Genomic DNA, 20,188 nt, shown 5'->3' with positions numbered 1-20,188 from the left:
ACTTGCCAAAACTATAGTTTGTCAACAAGCAATTTGTGGAGTGGTTGAAAAAAGAGTTTTAATGACTCAAACCTAGGTGTATGTAAACTTCCGACTTCAACTGTACATAACATTAACTCTGCTGAATTCTACTCAACTTTCATTTTCAAAACAATTCTTACCTTGGTCAGTCACATTGTACGTTGGTGGCAAGCTAAAGAAGGAGCTACCTATCTAGCTAGCCAGGTAGCTAGCTGTGTTAGCCAGTTCGATGAAAACTCTTGCTTTGCAGTTGAATAAATGATCTTCTTCCTCTGTCACCTACCATGTTAAAAACATATTTTAATGAAATGTTATGAATATATAATCAAATAAAACACCATTATCCACGATATTGCTTTTTGGCGGTGACGGCTGCTCTTCTTCTAAGAAAATTCAAAATTGTAATGATTGCTCAGTCAGCTGGAGGCAGGGCTGAGGGTTGGGCTTGGGAACATTTCAAATTGTGATTGACAGCTCTGGAAACATATATTTTCATATATTTAAAAATATATTTACAGATACGTTTTAGAAATAAACACCATATGTTTCATAAGTGGCAGATAGCAGCTATTAAAGCATAGACTAAGGTAGCAGAGGCCAATAGAGACTCAACAATAACGTCGGGGTAGAGACGTTTGTGAGGTGTGAGTGTCTATTTGATTTATTTATATATTTGATTTTTTAAATAATTAAAATATATTTAAATATATTCATATTTTATTGAAATATATTCATCTATGTTATTTCTTCGTATGGGACACACTGTAGTATTGTCACGGTTGTCTTCGTCCTCTGATGATATAACGAAATCATCGTCGGAAAATGTGGACCAATACGCAGCAGGTACGTGTATGCTCATCTTGAGAATTTATTAACTTCAAAAAATGAACGTACAAAATCACAAAACAAAAAGAACGAACGAACAACTACAAACAGTCTGGCTAGCATAGGCTCAACACAGAACAATCACCCACAAATCACAATCACAAACACACCCTAATATATGGGACTCTCAATCAAAGGCAGATAGACAACACCTGCCTTCAACTGAGAGTCCCAACCCCAATTAACCAAACATAGACATACACTCACTAGACTCCACATAGAACTACCTAGACATAAACCAAAACCCGGAAATACTAAACCAAACACCCTTTTAACAAACACACCACCCCGAACCACATAAAACAAATACCCTCTGCCACGCCCTGACCAAACTACAAAACAATTGTTAGGACGTGACAAGTATCCCTCGATCGTGTAGTACTTACTATATCATTATGTACAGTAGTACACTGTAGTAAACTGTAGAATACTATACTACACACTGTATTGATTTGCTAACAGGTCATTTGCATACCCTCCGTCCATTCCCCTCCCCCATGGCCCAATTTGTGCTATCCACGAGACCATATGCCAATTATAGACCATATATTGTGTTCTCTACAGGTTATAGAAAAGAGGTTCAGACCCCAGTCCTACCTACTTACAGGTTATGGAAAATGTGCTTTTTTAAATATTTGTCCAGTAGGTTTCCTTGAGGAGAAAGCCCCCACTTCTATGTCAAAGATAATAAAACAAAAAACAATATCGTAAATACTACACTAATTTCCACAAAATCACTACAGTAAATACTACAGCAGGGTCCTGCTGTAGTCCGCGTACGGCCAGCGCAGGGGGGTCCAATCCTAGTCTAGCTAACACCTAACTCTCAAAGTCCTCCTGACTTCAGAGTATGGAATGGCTCGTTGATGTTGTCGTCACAATGCGTCAATAATGAAGGGGGCTGTGCTTTTACTGGTGCTTTCCTCTGTGTCTTTTTCACTCAGCCCCCTGAGCACCACCCCTTTCCATTACAACGATTACATTTTCAAATCCAAACAAGAGAGGCCTCAACCCCGAGGGTAAAAAAAAACATTTTAGAAACTAATCAAACCCGTTGTACAATTTCTGCGAGAATATTGCATACGTTCTCCTTTTCAGACCAGTGTAGTCAGAGCTGTCCCTGCGTCGTGAGTCACATGAGTCGCGTCAGCCAGGCTAGTCTGTATGCAATATACTGTCCATATGCTGTAGAGTTTTTTGTGCAAAAACACTACAGTGAATAATTACTACAGTAAAGAAGGCAAAAACACTACAGTTTATACTATAGTATATAAATATAATAATACCACAGTATTTATATCATGTTATAATTGTTCATGTGGGTAGTGCCTCTTCTACTCAATGTAAAAATTAAACACACACTAAACAAACTCTAAACTGTACACACGCAGAGAAGATTGCTAACTTGAGGTGAATTTGTGTGGAGTACTAATTGGTGTGTGTGTTTTTTTGATACACGTGTTTTTGATATGTTTCAGATCATGCGCAAAGCCGAAGTATGAACGATATTTCAGACACGCCAAGCACAGACCAGGTAACAACCAACATCACTATTCTGTGTGCAGCCTGGTGTGTGTGTGTGCGCGCGTGCACTACCATGTCTGTGTGTGTGTATGTCTGTGTGTGAATGATGATGATGATGGGAATGTCATTACATTGCACAACCCTAAGCTCCTGTTGTTTGTCTTGGCTTAATTGATTGGGTCCATCCACCCGTTAGAAATAATAGAGTGAGTGTGAGAGAAAGAGAAGAGAGAGAGGCACTGAGCAGGATAAAGATTATTATTGTTCTCATGTGAGTCACTTGCCTTTCCTTTCGAGGTGTGCCAAATGGCAGATTTAGGTATTATTGTTTAGCTGTGGATGGAGATGGTGTGTGTGGATCTACTTTAATTGGTTACCCACTGATCACTTTCAACTGCCCACCTGTAACGCCCTAGCCATAGAGAGGGGTTTTTGTTCTTTATTTTTGGTTAGGCCAGGGTGTTACATTGGGTGGGCGTTCTATGTTCCTTTTTCTATGGTTTTGTATTTCTTTGTTTTGGTCCGTGTGTGGCTCCCAATCAGGCACAGCTGAAGTTCGTTGTTGCTGATTGGGAGTCACACATGAGTAGCCTATTTTTCCTTTGGGTTTTGTGGGTGATTGTTTTCTGTCTCGTTCATTTTTGACCAGACAGGACTGTTTGCTATCGTTGCTGTTTTATGTTTTGTTTATAGTGGTTCATTTTATTAAATATTCATAATGAATCCACAACCTCCGCTGCATCTTGGTTTTCTTGCGACGACAGCCCTTACACCGCCACACAAACAAAAACACACACACACACTCATATCCATATTCTCATATCAAACTGTTGTACATGTAGGAGCCTTGACAGCCTGGTTTTAACCTGCACCCTAATAGGGGGGGAAGAGAGAGAGAGAGAGAGAGATATTCCTAGAAGGGGGAGGTATTTCTAGATATACACGTTTAAACTGTATGGAGGTTTTGTTTATGTCTGTTTCAGGCAGTAAGTTAACAGGCTAAACTCTTAGAAAAAAAAGGTTTCCAAAAGGGTTCTTCGGCTATCCCCATGGAACAATCATTTTGGGTTCCTGGTCAAATCCTCTGTGGAAAGGGTTCTACCTGAAACCCAAAAGGGCTCTTAACAGGTTCTCCCATGGGGACAGCCGAAGAACCCTTTAGGTTCTAGATCCTTCTTTTCTAGAGTGTAGATCACAGAGATATATATATAGTGAGGAGAACAAGTATTTGATACACAGCCGATTTTGCAGGTTTTCCTACTTACAAAGCATGTAGAGGTCTGTCATTTGTATCATAGGTACACTTCAACTGTGAGAGACGGAATCTAAAACATAAATCCAGAAAATCACATTGTATGATTTTTAAGTAATTCATTTGCATTTTATTGCATGACATAAGTATTTGATCACCTTACCAACCAGTAAGAATTCCAGCTCTCACAGACCTGTTAGTTTTTCTTTAAGAAGCCCTCCTGTTCTCCACTCATTACCTGTATTAACTGCACCTGTTTGAACTCGTTACCTGTATAAAAGACACCTGTCCACACACTCAATCAAACAGACTCCAACCTCTCCACAATGGATCAAAACCAGAGAACTGTGTAAGGACATCAGGGATAAAATTGTAGACCTGCACAAGGCTGGGATGGGCTACAGGACAATAGGCAAGCAGCTTGGTGAGAAGGCAACAACTGTTGGCGCAATTATTAGAAAATGGAAGAAGTTCAAGATGACAGTCAATCCCCCTCGGTCTGGGGCTCCGTGCAAGATCTCACCTCGTGGTGCATCAATGATCATGAGGAAGGTGAGGGATCAGCCCAGAACTACACGGCAGGACCTGGTCAATGACCTGAAGAGAGCTGGGACCACAGTCTCAAAGAAAACCATTAGTAACACACTACGCCGTCATGGGTTAAAATCCTGCAGCGCACGCAAGGTCCCCCTGCTCAAGCCAGCGCATGTCCAGGCCGTCTGAAGTTTGCCAATGACCATCTGGATGATCCAGAGGAGGAATGGGAGAAGGTCATGTAGTCTGATGAGACAAAAATAGAGCTTTTTGGTCTAAACTCCACTCGCCGTGTTTGGAGGAAGAAGGATGAGTACAACCCCAAGAACACCATCCCAACCGTGAAGCATGGAGGTGGAAACATCATTCTTTGGGGATGCTTTTCTGCAAAGGGGACAGGATGACTGCACCGTATTGGAGGGGAGGATGGATGGGGCCATGTATTGCGAGATCTTGGCCAACAACCTCCTACCCTCAGTAAGAGCATTGAAGATGGGTCGTGGCTGGGTCTTCCAGCATGACAATGACCCGAAACACACAGCCAGGGCAACTAAGGAGTGGCTCCGTAAGAAGCATCTCAAGGTCCTGGAGTGGCCTAGCCAGTCTCCAGACCTGAACCCAATAGAAAATCTTTGGAGGGAGCTGAAAGTCCATATTGCTCAGCGACAACCCCGAAACCTGAAGGATCTGGAGAAGGTCTATATGGAGGAGTGGGCCAAAATCCCTGCTGCAGTGTGTGCAAACCTTGTGAAGAACTACAGGAAACGTATGATCTCTGTAATTGCAAACAAAGGTTTCTGTACCAAATATTAAGTTCTGCTTTTCTGATGTATTAAATACTTATGTCATGCAATAAAATGCAAATTAATAACTTAAAAATCATACAATGTGATTTTCTGGATTTATGTTTTAGATTCCGTCTCTCACAGTTGAAGTGTACCTATGATAAAAATGACAGACCTCTACATGCTTTGTAAGCAGGAAAACCTGCAAAATCGGCAGTGTATGAAATACTTCTTCTCCCTACTATATATATATATATAGAAAGAGGAGTAGAGGGGGAGGTAGAGAGAGAGAGGGGTAGAGGTAGAGCGAGAGGGGGTGACAGGCAGAAAATGAGTTGACTCTGAAAGCAGCATTAAAAGATTAGGTGATTTTGACCTAAGCACCAACCACTCCACTCCCACGTGCTACTGGGGGGTAGGAGTGAGGCATGTTTACTGCACTAAGATTTGAGCTTCCCTGTTGAAAGAAAAAACAGCACAGGCCAGCATTAGTTGGTGACCAGCCTTCATTGTGTTTTTGCTGGTGACCAGCCTTTGTTGTGTTTTTGCTTGTGACTAACTAGCCTGTGTTGTGTTTTGGAAACATATGCTGGTCACCCGCAAAACCAGAATCAAGTCACATTATGCTGGAGTGCAAAGTGATGTCTAATTCCTATTGGAATCCAGCCTGACTGGGAAGGGTTAGAAAGATGAATACATGAGACTACCTAAACCTACCTAAACTGGAACAACCATTTCAGTAAAAGGTGCAATAAATCCAACTAAGAGATCATATTAGCTTAGAAAAATGTTTGGAAATTAATAAAAAAATATAAACTGAAATACTACATTTACATAAGTATTCAGACCCTTTACTCAATAGTTTGTTGAAGCACCTTTGGCAGCGATTACAGCCTCGAGTCTTCTTGGGTATGAAGATACTCCCTGTTCAGCCATGACTGCGTGGCCATGCACGCCTCCAACTCAATCATCAAGTTTGCAGTGGACACAATAGTAATAGGCTTGATTACCAACAATGACGACACAGCCTACAGGGAGGAGGTGAGGGCACTCGGAGTGTGGTGTCAGGAAAACAACCTCTCACTCAACGTCTACAAAACAAAGGAGATGATCGTGGACTTCAGGAAACAGCAGAGGGAGCAACCCCCATCCACATCGACGGGACAGCAGTGGAGAAGGTGGAAACTGAAATGGTCCACCCACACAGACAGTGTGGTGAAGGCGGCGCAACAGCGCCTCTTCAACCTCAGGAGTCTGACGAAATTTGGCTTGTCACCTTAAACCCTCACAAACTTTTACAGATGCATAATTGAGAGCGTCCTGTTGGGCTGTATCACTGCAAGGCTCTCCAGAGGGTAGTGCGGTCTGCACAACGCATCACCGGGGGCAAACTACCTGCCATCCAGGACACCTACAACACCTGATGTCACAGGAAGGCCAAAACGATCATCAAGGACAACAACCACCCAAGCCACTGCTTGTTCACCCCGATACCATCCAGAAGGCGAGGTCAGTACAGGAGACTGAAAACAGCTTGTATCTCAAGGCCATAAGACTGTTAAACTGCCATCACTAACACAGAGAGGCTGCTGCCTACATACAGACTCAAATCATTGGCCACTTTAATAAATGGATCACTAGTCACTTTAATAATGTTTACATATCTTGCATTACTCATCTCATATGTATATACTGTATTTTATACCATCTATTGCATCTTGCCTATGCCACTGTCAATCCTCATCCATATATTTATATGTATATATTCTTATTCCATTCCTTTACTTAGATGTGTGTGTATTAGGTAGTTCTTGTGGGGCCTCCCGAGTGGTGCAGTGGTCTAAGGCACTGCTGTGCTAGCTGTGCCACTAGAGATCCTGGTTCGAGTCCAGGCTCTGTCACAGCCGGCTGCACCTGGGAGACCCATGGGGCGGTGCACAATTGTCCCAGTGTCATCCGGGTTAGGGGAGGGTTTGGCTGGCCGGGATGTCCTTGTCCCATCATGCTCTAGCGACTTCTGTGGCGGGCCGGGCGCATACTAATAGGTAGTTGTGGAATTCTTAGATTACATGTTAGATATTGCTGCACTGTTGGAACTAGAAGCAAAAGCATTTCGCTACACTTGCAATAACATCTGCTAACCATGTGTATGTGACCAACAAAATTTGATTTGATGACGCTACAAGCTTGGCACACCTGTATTTGGGGAGTTTCACCCATTCATCTCTGCAGATCCTCTCAAGCTCCTGTCAGGTTAGATGGGGAGCGTCGCTGCACAGCTATTTTCAGGCCTCTCCAGAGATCGGGTTCAAATCCGGGTGCTGGCTGGGCCACTTAAGGACATTAAGAGACTTGTCCCGAAGCCATTCCTGCATTGTCTTGTCCTGTAGGAAGGTGAACTTATGCCCCAGTCTGAGGTCCTGAGCAGTCTGTAGCAGATTTTCATCAAGGATTTCTCTGTACTTTGCTCCATTCATCTTTCCCTCGATCCTGACTAGTCTCCCAGTCCCTGCTGCTGAAAAAAATCCCCACAGCATGATGTTGCCACCGCCATGCTTCACCGTAGGGATGTATTGGCCATGTGATGAGTGGTGCCTGGGTTCCTCCAGACGTGACGCTTGGCATTCAGGCCAAAGAGTTCAATCTTGGTTTCATCAGACCAGAGAATCTTGTTTCTTATGGTTTGAGAGTCCTTTAGGTGCATTTTCGCAAACTCGAAGGTGGCTGTCATGTGCATTTTACTGAGGAGTGGCTCCCATCTGGCCACTCTAACATAAAGGCCTGATTGGTGGAGTGCTGCAGAGATGGTTGTCCTTCTGGAAGGTTCTCCCATCTCCACAGAGGAACTCTGGAGCTCTGTCAGAGTGACCATCGGGTTCTTGGTCACCTGCCTGACCAAGGCCCTTCTCCCCCTGATTGCTCAGTTTGGCCGGGCGGCCAGCTCTAGGAAGAGTTGGTGGTTGCAAACTTATTCCATTTAAGAATGATGGAGGCTACTGTGTTCTTGGGGACCTTCAATGCTGCATAATTTGTTTTGGTACCCTTCCCCAGATCTGTGCCATGACACAGTCCTGTCTCGAAGCTCTATGGATAATTCCTTCGTCCTCATGGCTTGGTTTTTGCTCTGACATGCACCGTCAACTGCGGGACCTTATATAGACAGGTGTGTGCCTTTCCAAATCATGTCCAATCAATTGAATTTACCACAAGTGGACTCAAGTCAAGTTTTAGAAACATCTCAATGATGATCAATGGAAACAGGCTGCACCTGAGCTCAATTTCGAGTCTCATAGCAAAGGGTCTGAATACTTATTTAAATAAGGTATCTGTTTTTGTTTTTTTAAACTGTTTTTGCTTTGTCATTATGGGGTATTGTTTGTTGGTTGATGAGGATTTTTTTATTTATTTAATCAAATTTAGAATAAGGCTGTAACGTAACAAAATGTGGATAAAGTGAAGGGGTCTGAATACTTTGTGCAAATGTCTAGTAATTATGTCTAGATACATTTTTTTAAGCGCTGGATAGCCTACAGACACTATAAACAGGGTCCCTGTGGGACCACAATAGATTTTCAGCATGTTCAGCATTTCTTTATATCGCCTCAAATAGGCTATACAGCACTTACTCAGCCAGACAGGAGTACCTGTAGGTGAGGATGGGGGAGAGTGACTGATCAATTGTTTCATCCAGGAGAGAGGTTTCATTCGAGCAGGGGTTCAACATCATTCCTGAAGTAAAATGATTCAATATGTGCAGGGTATCGTCAATGAATGTGTGGTAGCATTAGCCAGCCCTAAGACAGATAACATGATCATAACAACATGTTTCCAATAAAATACATATCAAACTGGTTATGCTATTGAAAAATAGCATAACCATATATCGCTTATGAAACTTGACATATAATGGAAAGTAGTCGATAGAAAAACAAGATCCAACTTTCACTCAAAATGCGATTACTCCCTGTAGCTTAGAACGTGACAATTTTCCCTTGACTTCTGCCTGAATACTTCCTCGCGCACGCACGCATTACAGGAATTAATGTAATCACTAGTTGAGTCTCTTGGTCATCTCTGATTCAAGTTGCTCCGGCGATAGTTATACATTTTCCGTGACAGAAACAAATGTCATAAACAGAGCAGACAGGATCTCATATTCTACATGTCAGATGCATAGTGTTCAATAATATATTTCAATCTTAACATTTTGTTCGCATTATAATGTGCCTTATGTTTCCACTCTGTCCCTTTCTTTAGGCTAAGCTACTAGCTACACTAGCTGAACTCAATATGTAACTAATATTATAGCAATAACTACACATTATAACAATAACACCAATAATCAATATAAATATCCAATGTTGCTACTTACAAGTAATGTTCAGCATCAAAAAGGCCATCCCTTGCTTGCTTGAATGCTTCTTCCTCCAAAACAAGTCCACGTGCTGAAAAGCAACTACCCATGTTGAGTTCCGAGCATTTCGGTGAGGGATGGGCAGTGCTGGCAATGTATATGTGACTAAAGTACCATCAGGATAGAGTGAAAGTGATGCTGTTCAATGACAAAGACCTTTCCAATTGTGTACTAGATCAACACAAAAGTGTTTGCCCACCAGTAGATCAAGTGTGCCTTGCATACAAGCCATGCACAACCCTGTTTTGTCTGGTGGACCCAACCTCTGGACCCCAACCCCCACCAAAAACACAAAATAAAACAATTTATTTTTTATTTGGGGGGATTTTTTTTGTCCCATCTAGCAGATTGAAAAAATGACTGTTTTAGAGCTAATTTCATGGTATCCTACACATTTTGCAATGAGATTGAGATATCTTTGCAGTTTTAAAGCTAATTTCCTGTAATAAATGGCTTATGACGTGTTTGTTAACGGGCCCAGGATTGAGACCAGAAAAACATATATTATGTTGCCTGTAAAACAGCAAGTTGGCTGGTTTCAGAAAAAGTACTTTCAATGAGTTTAAAAAACATATTTTTTCCATAAGTGTCAAAGGTCAATTATCTGGTTCAGTACAATTGTTTTGTAGAAAAATATAAATTCACAGTTCTCATTATCAATAGAAAATATATACATAAAAAAATATACATTCACATGCTTTCATGTCCTATGTTCAGTCTCTTTAACAGTACATATACGTAACTATTGCTATTCGAATAGTTAGCTAGTATCTGTTCCAAAAAAAAAGGCTATTCACTTATAGCCATGTATGATATCTAGCAGGTAAAACCATCAAATTGTATGTGCATTTGTCCAACACATCTCAACAGATTTCCCATTATAGTAGTGTAAACATGTTATCCAATGCTACAAAATCGACCACAATGACCCCCACTAGCCGTGCTACAACTAACAGTAAAATACATAAACATCTAAGCATATAGCTAGGGCTAAACTAGTAATTAGCATAAGGCTAGGCTAGCTAGTGAACTTTCTAACCATTAATTAGGTAAAAATATAAATTACTAAAACATCAACCACAAGTATTCAATAGTGCAACATATAAGTATATAAATCTGAGCCTTCGTTTAATATAACAAAGTCATCTTTATCTTTGAAAAGTCAGCCACGCCATTTTGTTAGGTTCACCTCCATGTTAAATCCTTTCCACCTAGCGTGACTTCATTACTTACAATGGGGAGACTTAGCATTTTCTAGGTTCGATAAAAACAACTCAAAAATAAACCTTAAACATCACACAGCCCATAAAAGTGTTAGCAAAACATGTTATCTTACTATTTCAAGGTATATTTTGTATAGTTATGTATTACAAACCTATTATGAGAGAAGAGAAAGTTGGTTGGTTTCAGGAAAAGTTATCTCAATAGAATGAGGAAGTGAGGTAACGATCACCAGTGTAAAGGCCACCAACAAAAAGATCTGTTGGATTCACCTAGTGGTATCAATACCTTTCGGTGCATATTAATGCATCAACCTGGAGGACTCCAATAATGGAATCAAAGTAATAAAAGTTATGGCTCACAAATAATACAAACATAAATAAAAATAAAGACACGCCTTGTGGGGGCTGCAGGGATGTGTGCTATGTCAGTGACCGAGAGGTTGTGAGTTCAAATCCCAAGTGAGGTAGACTCCCAATTAATCCGAATATTGCTGGTCTGCGGTGGTGTGATGTAGTTCAGTAAAAATACTTTAAAGTACTACTTAAGTCGTTTTGGGGGGTATCTGTGCTTTACTTTACTATTTATATTTTTTTAAATTTTTACTTTTACTTCACTACATTCCTATAGAAAATAATTTACTTTTTACTCCATACATTTCCCCTGACACCCAAAAGTACTTTGAATGCTTAGCAGGACAGGACGATGGTCCAATTCACAAACATATCAAGAGAACATCCCTGGTCAACCCTACTGCCTCTGATCTGGCAGACTCACTAAACACAAATGTTTTGCTTGTAAATTGAGTGTTGGAGTGTGCCCTCGCTATTCCTAAATAAAAAAAACTTGGAAACCGTACCGTCTGGTTTGTTAATATAAGGAATGTGAAAGGATTTATACTTTTACTTATGATACTTACAGTAAGTATATTTTAGCATTGACATTTACTTTCGATACTTAAGACTATTTAAAAGCAAATACTTTTAGACTTTTACTGAAGTATTATTTTACTGGGGGAATTTCACTTTTACTGGAGTTATTTTCTATTAAGGTGTCTTTATTTTTATTTTTTATTTCTCAAAGGTCAACTTTTACTCAACTGACAGTTGGGTACTTTTTCCACCACTCCTGGTCTGCAAAACCACGGCCATTATTCTGAATGTAGATTGTGGGAATCCACTCTGGCTGGATTCCAATAGGAATTAAACATCACTTTGTAAGCAAGTCTCCAGTGTCCAAAACACAACGAAGGTTGGTCACCAGCGATAACACAATGAAGGCTCATCTGCCAACATAACCAGCTAAACCATGCTGGTCGGCCAGCAGAACCAGTTAGGCCATACTTGTCAGACCAGCTCGACCAGCTTGACCAGCATCCGACCAGCTCTGACCAGCATAGACCATGCTGTTTTTTTCAGCAGGGTTGTGTGATTTTGTATGAGTGAAGTATGCAGAAATATTGAGTCGCCAATGGAGATTGTGTGTGTGGGTGTGTGTGTGTTGCAATAATGAGCTACAGTACCATTGGAGTGTGTGTACTTGCATCGTGTCCTAGGCATCACATGCGGTGAGTGATCAGCTATCGATTAGATATCGACACTGATATAATGATGACATAACTTCAGCTGCAATGCTGTGTGAAAGGACAGTAAAGAAATGCCTTTACATTGTAAATGCTGCTTTACTTTAGCCCTATAACAGCATGTTGGCTACAATAGCCTTCATTAGGTTTAATTACAATGCCAAGATGCCTTATAATTATTCTGAATTCTGCTCTCTAAATAAATAGTTATTGATCCTCAGCCACCTCTTTCTATCCATTCTCTCTCTCTGTTTCTCTACCATCCTGCTTTCTCTCCATTCTCTCTCTCTTTCTCTACCATCCTGCCTTCTCTCCATTCTCTCTCTATTTCTCGACCATCCTGCTTTCTCTCCACTCTAGCTGAAGAACAAGTTCATGAAGAAGATTCCTCGTGATGCCGAGGCGTCTAATGTTTTGATTGGAGAAGTGGACTTCCTGGACAAACCATTTGTAGCGTTCGTACGTCTGGCCCAAGCTACCACACTGGGAGGCCTGACCGAGGTCCCCGTACCTACCAGGTGTGTGTGCTTGTGCGTGCATGAGTGTGAGCATGCGTCTGTGTGTCCTACTGCTCTACAGGTGTGTTAACCCCTTGTCTTCTGGCAGGTTTCTGTTTGTCTTGCTTGGTCCTCATGGCAAAGGCAAGTCCTACAACGAGATTGGTCGAGCCATTGCTACGCTCATGGTGGATGACGTAAGAATGACCAAATCTTTTTGTGTGCTTAAAAGTTAATTAAGCTGAGCCATAAATAAGAGTGTTTAGATTCATGGGTTTTTTCATAAGCTCAAGATATTCAGTGGATACATTACTTCACACACTCAATCAATATCTTACAGCCAGGGCTCTGCAGTTCAACTCTGACCTCTTCATTAACACACGCATAAGCACACACACACACACACACTCATAACATCATATGCTGTGTGGAACTGTGTGGTGTGCTGTCTTGTCAGTTGTTTAGTGATGTGGCATATAAAGCCCGGGACCGTGATGACCTGATCGCTGGGATTGATGAGTTTCTGGATGAGGTCATCGTTCTGCCACCAGGAGAGTGGGACCCCAAAATACGCATCGAGCCCCCCAAGAAAGTCCCCTCTGCCGACATGAGGTACAGAGGATGAACCACCTATCAGATCTATTCATTTGTTCAGTGTAGTTAGTAAGTTAAGCAGTTAGGCAGTCAGTTAAGCAGTTAAGCAGTTAGTTAGTTAGTTGGTTAGTTAGTTAGGCAATTAGGCAATCAGTTAGTTAGTTAGTTAGTTAGGCAGTAAGTTAGGCAGTTAGTAAGTTAGGCAGTAAGTTAGGCAGTTAGGAAGTCAGTTAAGCAGTTAAGCAGTTAGTTAGTTAGTTAGTTGGTTAGTTAGTTAGGCAATTAGGCAATCAGTTAGTTAGTTAGTTAGTTAGTTAGGCAGTAAGTTAGGCAGTTAGTAAGTTAGGCAGTAAGTTAGGCAGTTAGTTAGTTAGTTAGTTAGTTAATTAGTTAGTTAGTTAGTTAGTTAGTTAGTTAGTTAGTTAGTTAGTTAGTTAGTTAGTTAGTTAGTTAGTTAGTTAGTTAGTTAGTTAGTTAGTTAGTTAGTTAGGCAGTTAGTTAGGCAGTTAGTTAGGCAGTTAGTTAGGCAGTTAGGCAGTTAGTTAGGCAGTTAGGCAATTAGTTAGTTAGTTAGTTAGTTAGTTAGTTAGTTAGTTAGTTAGTTAGTTAGTTAGTTAGTTAGTTAGTTAGTTAGTTAGTTAGTTAGTTAGTTAGAGTCAGATAAGGAGTTAGTTAGTTAGTTAGTTAGTTAGTTAGTTAGTTAGTTAGTTAGTTAGAGTCAGATAAGGAGTTAGTTAGTTAGTTAGTTAGTTAGTTAGTTAGTTAGTTAGTTAGTTAGTTAGTTAGTTAGTTAGTTAGTTAGTTAGTTAGTTAGTTAGTTAGTTAGTTAGTTAGTTAGAGTCAGATAAGGAGTTAGTTAGAGTCAGATAAGGAGTTAGTTAGAGTCAGATAAGGAGTTAGGCAGTCAGTCAGTCAGTCAGTCAGTCAGTCAGTCAGTCAGTCAGTCAGTCAGTCAGTCAGTCAGTCAGTCAGTCAGTCAGAAGAGGAGAGGAAGTGAAGGAGGGGAGGGAAGGAAGTGGAAGAAGGAGAAGTGATTGTGTTTGGACTGGGTCAGGGATCTCTTCCCCGTTCCCCTCCCACCACAACTAAAACTTGCTACCCCTCCACCTCCCCCCTCCAACCCCCAACAGGAAGTCTGTGCTGAACCTGAACGAGCTGGGCCAGGTAAACGGGATGGTCGGGGGGGCAGGAGGAGGAGAGGACGAGGAGATGCCAGCCCCCCACGAGCTGGGAGAGGAACTGCAATTCACTGGCAGGTATGGGAGAACTGAGAGAACTGAGAGAACTGGGAGAACTGGGAGAACTGGGAGAACTGGGAGAACTGAGAGAACTGGAAGAACTGAGAGAACTGGAAGAACTGGGAGAACTGGAAGAACTGGGAGAACTGAGAGAACTGGAAGAACTGGGAGAACTGGGAGAACTGGGAGAACTGAGAGAACTGGAAGAACTGGGAGAACTGGGAGAACTGGGAGCGATGGGAGAACTGGGAGTGATGGAAGAACTGGGAGAACTGGGAGCGATGGGAGAACTGGGAGCGATGGGAGAACTGGGAGTGATGGGAGAACTGGGAGAACTGGGAGCGATGGGAGAACTGAGAGAACTGGGAGAACTGGGAAAACTGGGAGAACTGAGAGAACTGGGAGAACTGGGAGCGATGGGAGAACTGGGAGAACTGAGAGAACTGGGAGAACTGGGAGCGATGGGAGAATTGGGAGCGATGGGAGAACTGGGAGCGATGGGAGAACTGGGAGAACTGGGAGCGATGAGAGAAAAGGGAGAACTGGGAGAACTGGGAGCGATGGGAGAACTGGAGAACTGGGAGCGATGGGAGAACTGGGAGAACTGGGAGCGATGAGAGAAAAGGGAGAACTGGGAGAACTGGGAGCGATGAGAGAAAAGGGAGAACTGGGAGAACTGGGAGCGATGGGAGAACTGGAGAACTGGGAGCGATGGGAGAACTGGGAGAACTGGGAGTGATGAGAGAAAAGGGAGAACTGGGAGAACTGGGAGCGATGGGAGAACTGGAGAACTGGGAGCGATGGGAGAACTGGGAGAACTGGGAGAACTGGGAGCGATGGGAGAACTGGAGAACTGGGAGCGATGGGAGAACTGGGAGAACTGGGAGCGATGAGAGAAAAGGGAGAACTGGGAGAACTGGGAGCGATGAGAGAAAAGGGAGAACTGGGAGAACTGGGAGCGATGGGAGAACTGGAGAACTGGGAGCGATGGGAGAACTGGGAGAACTGGGAGCGATGGGAGAACTGGGAGAACTGGGAGTGTTGGGAGAGGAGCTTTGTGGTGCATTACTCACGATTTTGTGGATTTTGGCTCATTTCAATGTAAAGGTAGAGTCAGCGATATGACGTAGATCAGTGCATACAGTGCCTATATGCCGAGTATGTGCTGCGCGTACTGCCCCCGACAAAAACAAAATTACATTTAGGAAGTCAGTCGGGGCAAGTTTATCAATTATATTGACAAGATGGTCGAGTGACCGCTCTAACAATGGAAATACATGTACACAAAGATGGAAGGCAGACAAGAGACGAGATCAGGTGGGGCCATTCTAGCCAATGAGAGGGCAGATACGCGTGTGTACAGGCACAACTCTGATATAAAGTTTTTATTTGTTAAGTTGCCAAAATGCCACGTGCGTCCACTTACACCAGTGCTTTTATAACAACAGCAGCGGTGCTGCTTGTGGCAAAGCCATTTTGCTGACCCTACCTTTCATACAACTTATTTATCCTTTATTATGCTATCCCTCAAGGGGACTCCAACCCTGACTCCAGCCTGCTTTCAGGCTGCTTTCAGAGTCAATGAGAGTGGATGGAGTCACCTCTGTGTGCGTTCCCCAGGTTCTGTGGAGGCCTGTGGCTGGACATTAAGAGGAAGGTTCCGTGGATCCTTAGTGATTTCTCCCAGGGATTCCACATCCAGTCCATCTCTGCTGTGCTGTTCATCTACCTGGGCTGCATCACCAATGCCATCACCTTCGGAGGCCTGCTGGGGGACGCCACAGACAACTACCAAGTACACAAACACACACATACACACACACACCAAAACACACACACACCTGTCTTAACTCCTACGCAAACATCTGTCTCAACTCCTAACTATCTCTCTCTCTCCCCTTCCCCCTTTCTGCCCCAAACCCCCCTCACTCTCGCTCTCTGTGGCAGGGTGTGATGGAGAGTTTCCTGGGTACAGCGTTAGCAGGTACAGTGTTCTGTCTGTTAGGAGGTCAACCTCTCATCATCCTCAGTTCCACTGGACCCATCCTCATCTTTGAGAAACTGCTCTACGAGTTCTGCAAGTGAGCCATACGTGCGCGCGCACACGCACATGCACACACACACACACACACACACACACACACACACACACACACACACACACACACACACACACACACACACACACACACACACACACACAGTATCTGTCAGATACTTGTTTCAAGCACTTTTATTTATTTATTTTATTTAACCTTTATTAACTAGGAAAGTCAGTTAAGAACAAATTCTTATTTACAATGACGGCCTACCAAAGGCAAAAGTCCTCCTCTGGGGACGGGGGCCTGGGATTAAAAATAACAAATAAATACAATATAAAAATAGGACAAAACACACATCTCAACAAGAGAGACAACACAACACTACATAAAGAGAGACATAAGACAACAACATAGCATGGCAGCAACACATGACAACACAGCATGGTAGAAACACAACATAACAACAACATGGTAGAAACACAACATGGTAGAAGCACAAAACATGGTACAAACATTATTGGGCACAGACAACAGCACAAAGGGCAAGAAGGTAGAGACAACAATACATCATACAAAGCAGCCACAACTGTCAGTAAGAGTTTCCATGATTGAGTCTTTGAATGAAGAGATTGAGATAAAACTGTCCAGTTTGAGTGTTCGTTGCAGCTCGTTCCAGTCGCTAGCTGCAGCGAACTGAAAAGAGGAGCGACCCAGGGATGTGTGTGCTTTGGGGACCTTTAACAGAATGTGACTGGCAGAACGGGTGTTGTATGTGGAGGATGAGGGCTGCAGTAGATATCTCAGACGGGTTTTATAAATAAGCATCAACCAGTTTACAGAGGAGTATAGAGTGCAGTGATGTGTCCTATAAGGAGCATTGGTGGCAAATCTGATGGCCGAATGGTAAAGAACATCTCTCCGCTCGAGAGCACCCTTACCTGCCGGTCTATAAATGATGTCTCCGTAATCTAGCATGGGTAGGATGGTCATCTCAATCAGGATTAGTTTGGCAGCTGAGGTGAAAGAGGAGCGATTACGATAGAGGAAACCAAGTCTAGATTTAACTTTAGCCTGCAGCTTTGATATGTGCTGAGAGAAGGACAGTGTACCATCTTGCCATACTCCCAAGTACTTGAATGAGGTGACTACCTCAAGCTCTAAACCCTCAGAGGTAGTAATCACACCTGTGGGAGGAGGGGCATTCTTCTTACCAAATCACATGACTTTGTTTTGGAGGTGTTCAGAACAAGGTTAAGGGTAGAGAAAGCTTTTTGGACACTAAGAAAGCTCTGTTGTAGAGTATTTAACACAAAATCTGGGGAGGGGCCAGCTGAGTATAAGACTGTATCATCTGCATATAAATGGATGAGAGAGCTTCCTACTGCCTGACCTATGTTGTTGATGTAAATTGAGAAGCATGGGGCCTAGGATCGAGCCTTGGGGTACTCCCTTGGTGACAGGCAGTAGCTGAGACAGCAGACTTTCTGACTTTATACACCGCATTCTTTGAGAGAGGTAGTTAAGTTAACAAACCAGACCAAAGACCCCTCAGAGACACCAATACTCCTTAGCCGGCCCACAAGAATAGAATTGTCTACCGTATCAAAAGCTTTGGCCAAGTCAATAAAAATAGCAGCACACTATTGTTTAGAATCAAGGGCAATGGTGACATGATTGAGGACCTTTAAGGTTCCTTATTAACTTAGTTCCTTTCTTCTGATACTGACTTTTGTGTGTGTATCTGTGTCCCAGGTCTAACACTATAGACTATATGGAGCTGCGTCTGTGGATTGGTCTCCACTCCTGTCTGCAGTGTCTGATCCTGGTCGCCACGGACGCCAGTTACATCATCAAATACATCACGCGCTTCACTGAGGAGGGCTTCTCCAGCCTCATCTCCTTCATCTTCATCTCTGATGCCATTAAGAAGATGGTGGGGTTACACACACACACACACACACACACACACACACACACACACACACACACACACACACACACACACACACACACACACACACACACACACACACACACACACACACACACACACACACACAGTGTCTTAACTGTCTATGTAACGTGTTACTACAGGTGGGATCCTTCAAGTACTACCCTATCAACCGTGGCTTCAAGCCTGACTACGTTACCTCATACAAGTGTGAATGTATCGCACCAGACCAGGGTGAGCCTTTCTCCTCCTCTCCCTCCTCCTTCTCCTCCTCTCCCTCTCCTCCTCCTTCTCCTCCTCTCCCCCTTATACTCTTCCTCCTCTCCCTCATCCTTCTACTGCTCTTCCTCTCCCTCCTCCTCTCCCTCTCTCTCCTCCTTCTCCTCCTCCCCCTCCTTCTACTCTTCCTCCTCTCCCTCCTCCTTCTACTGCTCTTCCTCTCCCTCCTCCTCTCTCCTCCTTCTCCTCCTCTCCCTCCTCCTTCTCCTCCTCTCTCCCCTCCTTCTACTGCTCTTCCTCTCCCTCCTCCTCTCTTTCCTCCTTCTCCTCCTCTCCCTCTCCTCCTCCTTCTCCTCCTCTCCCTCTCCTCCTCCTTCTCCTCCTCTCCCTCTCCTCCTCCTTCTCCTCCTCTCCCCCTTATACTCTTCCTCCTCTCCCTCATCCTTCTACTGCTCTTCCTCTCCCTCCTCCTCTTCCTCCTCATTCTACTGCTCTTCCTCTCCCTCCTCCCCTATCTCCTCCTTCTCCTCCTCTCTCTCCTCCTTCTTCTCTCCCTCCTCCTCTCTCTCCTCCTTCTCTCCCTCTCCTTCCTCCTTCTCCTCCTCTCTCTCCTCCTTCTCCTCCTCTCCCTCCTCCTTCTACTCTTCTTCCTCACCCTCTTCCTTCTACTGATCCTCCTCTCCCTCCTCACTCTCTTTTGGGAGCTTTACTAGACCTCACACATTAAGTGTACTATTGCCATCTGCAGGACAGTTTAGGGAGTGCACATCCTTGACAGGGCTATAATTTGGGAAGTGTATAAACTACTGTCTGTGTTCTCTTTCCTAACTACTGTAACTGATGTGTGTGCTGTGTGTTTTTGCCTCTCTGTCTCTCTCTCTCTCTGTTTCTGCCTCTGTCTCTCTCTCTCTGTCTCTCTCTCTCTCTGTCTCGCTCTCTCTGTTTCTGCCTCTGTCTCTCTCTCTGTTGCTGCCTGTGTCTCTCTCTATGTCTCTCTCTCTCTCTGTCTCTCTCTCTCTGCCTGTCTCTCTCTGTTTCTGCCGCTCTATCTATCTCTCGCTGGCTGCTATCCGAGTGAGTATACCTCTACAGCTTCAGCATGCTACAAACCTAGCATGTTACCATGAAACTGGCATCATGTAATCTAGCTGGGGCACCTGACGTCTCTCTATCTCTGTCTTTCTTTCTCTAACAGCCGCTGCAATGGGTTTGAATGTTTCAGTTCCACTAGCGGACGATAACATGACTGATTTGGTAAGTGACTTGGGAACTAACAATCTACGGGGACAGTCTGCATGTGGTCCAAATAGACTTAACATAGTAGGACTTACCATTGTTACAGGACTTAGTGGCAGGTCTCTACACTAGCAGCCCTGTGCTGTCTGTCCACTTCCATGTCCGCACTACTCTGTATTCTCTCTTCCCTTGT

The 20,188-nt window shown here is 43.4% G+C and overlaps 1 protein-coding gene across 1 annotated transcript in view; it reads left to right on the top strand.

Moving 5' to 3' along the window:
* LOC106568526 (electrogenic sodium bicarbonate cotransporter 4) overlaps positions 1-20,188 on the top strand; it is a 58,966-nt gene that overhangs the window by 23,768 nt on the left and 15,010 nt on the right. The window contains exons 7-16 of the mRNA XM_082974594.1: positions 12,579-12,736; positions 12,825-12,912; positions 13,173-13,327; positions 14,440-14,565; positions 16,168-16,342; positions 16,495-16,628; positions 18,342-18,522; positions 18,684-18,827; positions 19,508-19,511; positions 19,955-20,013. Of these exons, the coding sequence (XP_082830720.1) occupies positions 12,579-12,736; positions 12,825-12,912; positions 13,173-13,327; positions 14,440-14,565; positions 16,168-16,342; positions 16,495-16,628; positions 18,342-18,522; positions 18,684-18,827; positions 19,508-19,511; positions 19,955-20,013 (1,224 nt within the window). The remainder of the gene's footprint in view (positions 1-12,578; positions 12,737-12,824; positions 12,913-13,172; positions 13,328-14,439; positions 14,566-16,167; positions 16,343-16,494; positions 16,629-18,341; positions 18,523-18,683; positions 18,828-19,507; positions 19,512-19,954; positions 20,014-20,188) is intronic.

Source organism: Salmo salar, chromosome 01 (genome assembly GCF_965601325.2).
Source record: "Salmo salar chromosome 01, fSalSal1, whole genome shotgun sequence".
Taxonomy (NCBI): Eukaryota; Metazoa; Chordata; class Actinopteri; order Salmoniformes; family Salmonidae; genus Salmo; species Salmo salar.
This window is presented reverse-complemented; position numbering and strand designations above follow the sequence as displayed.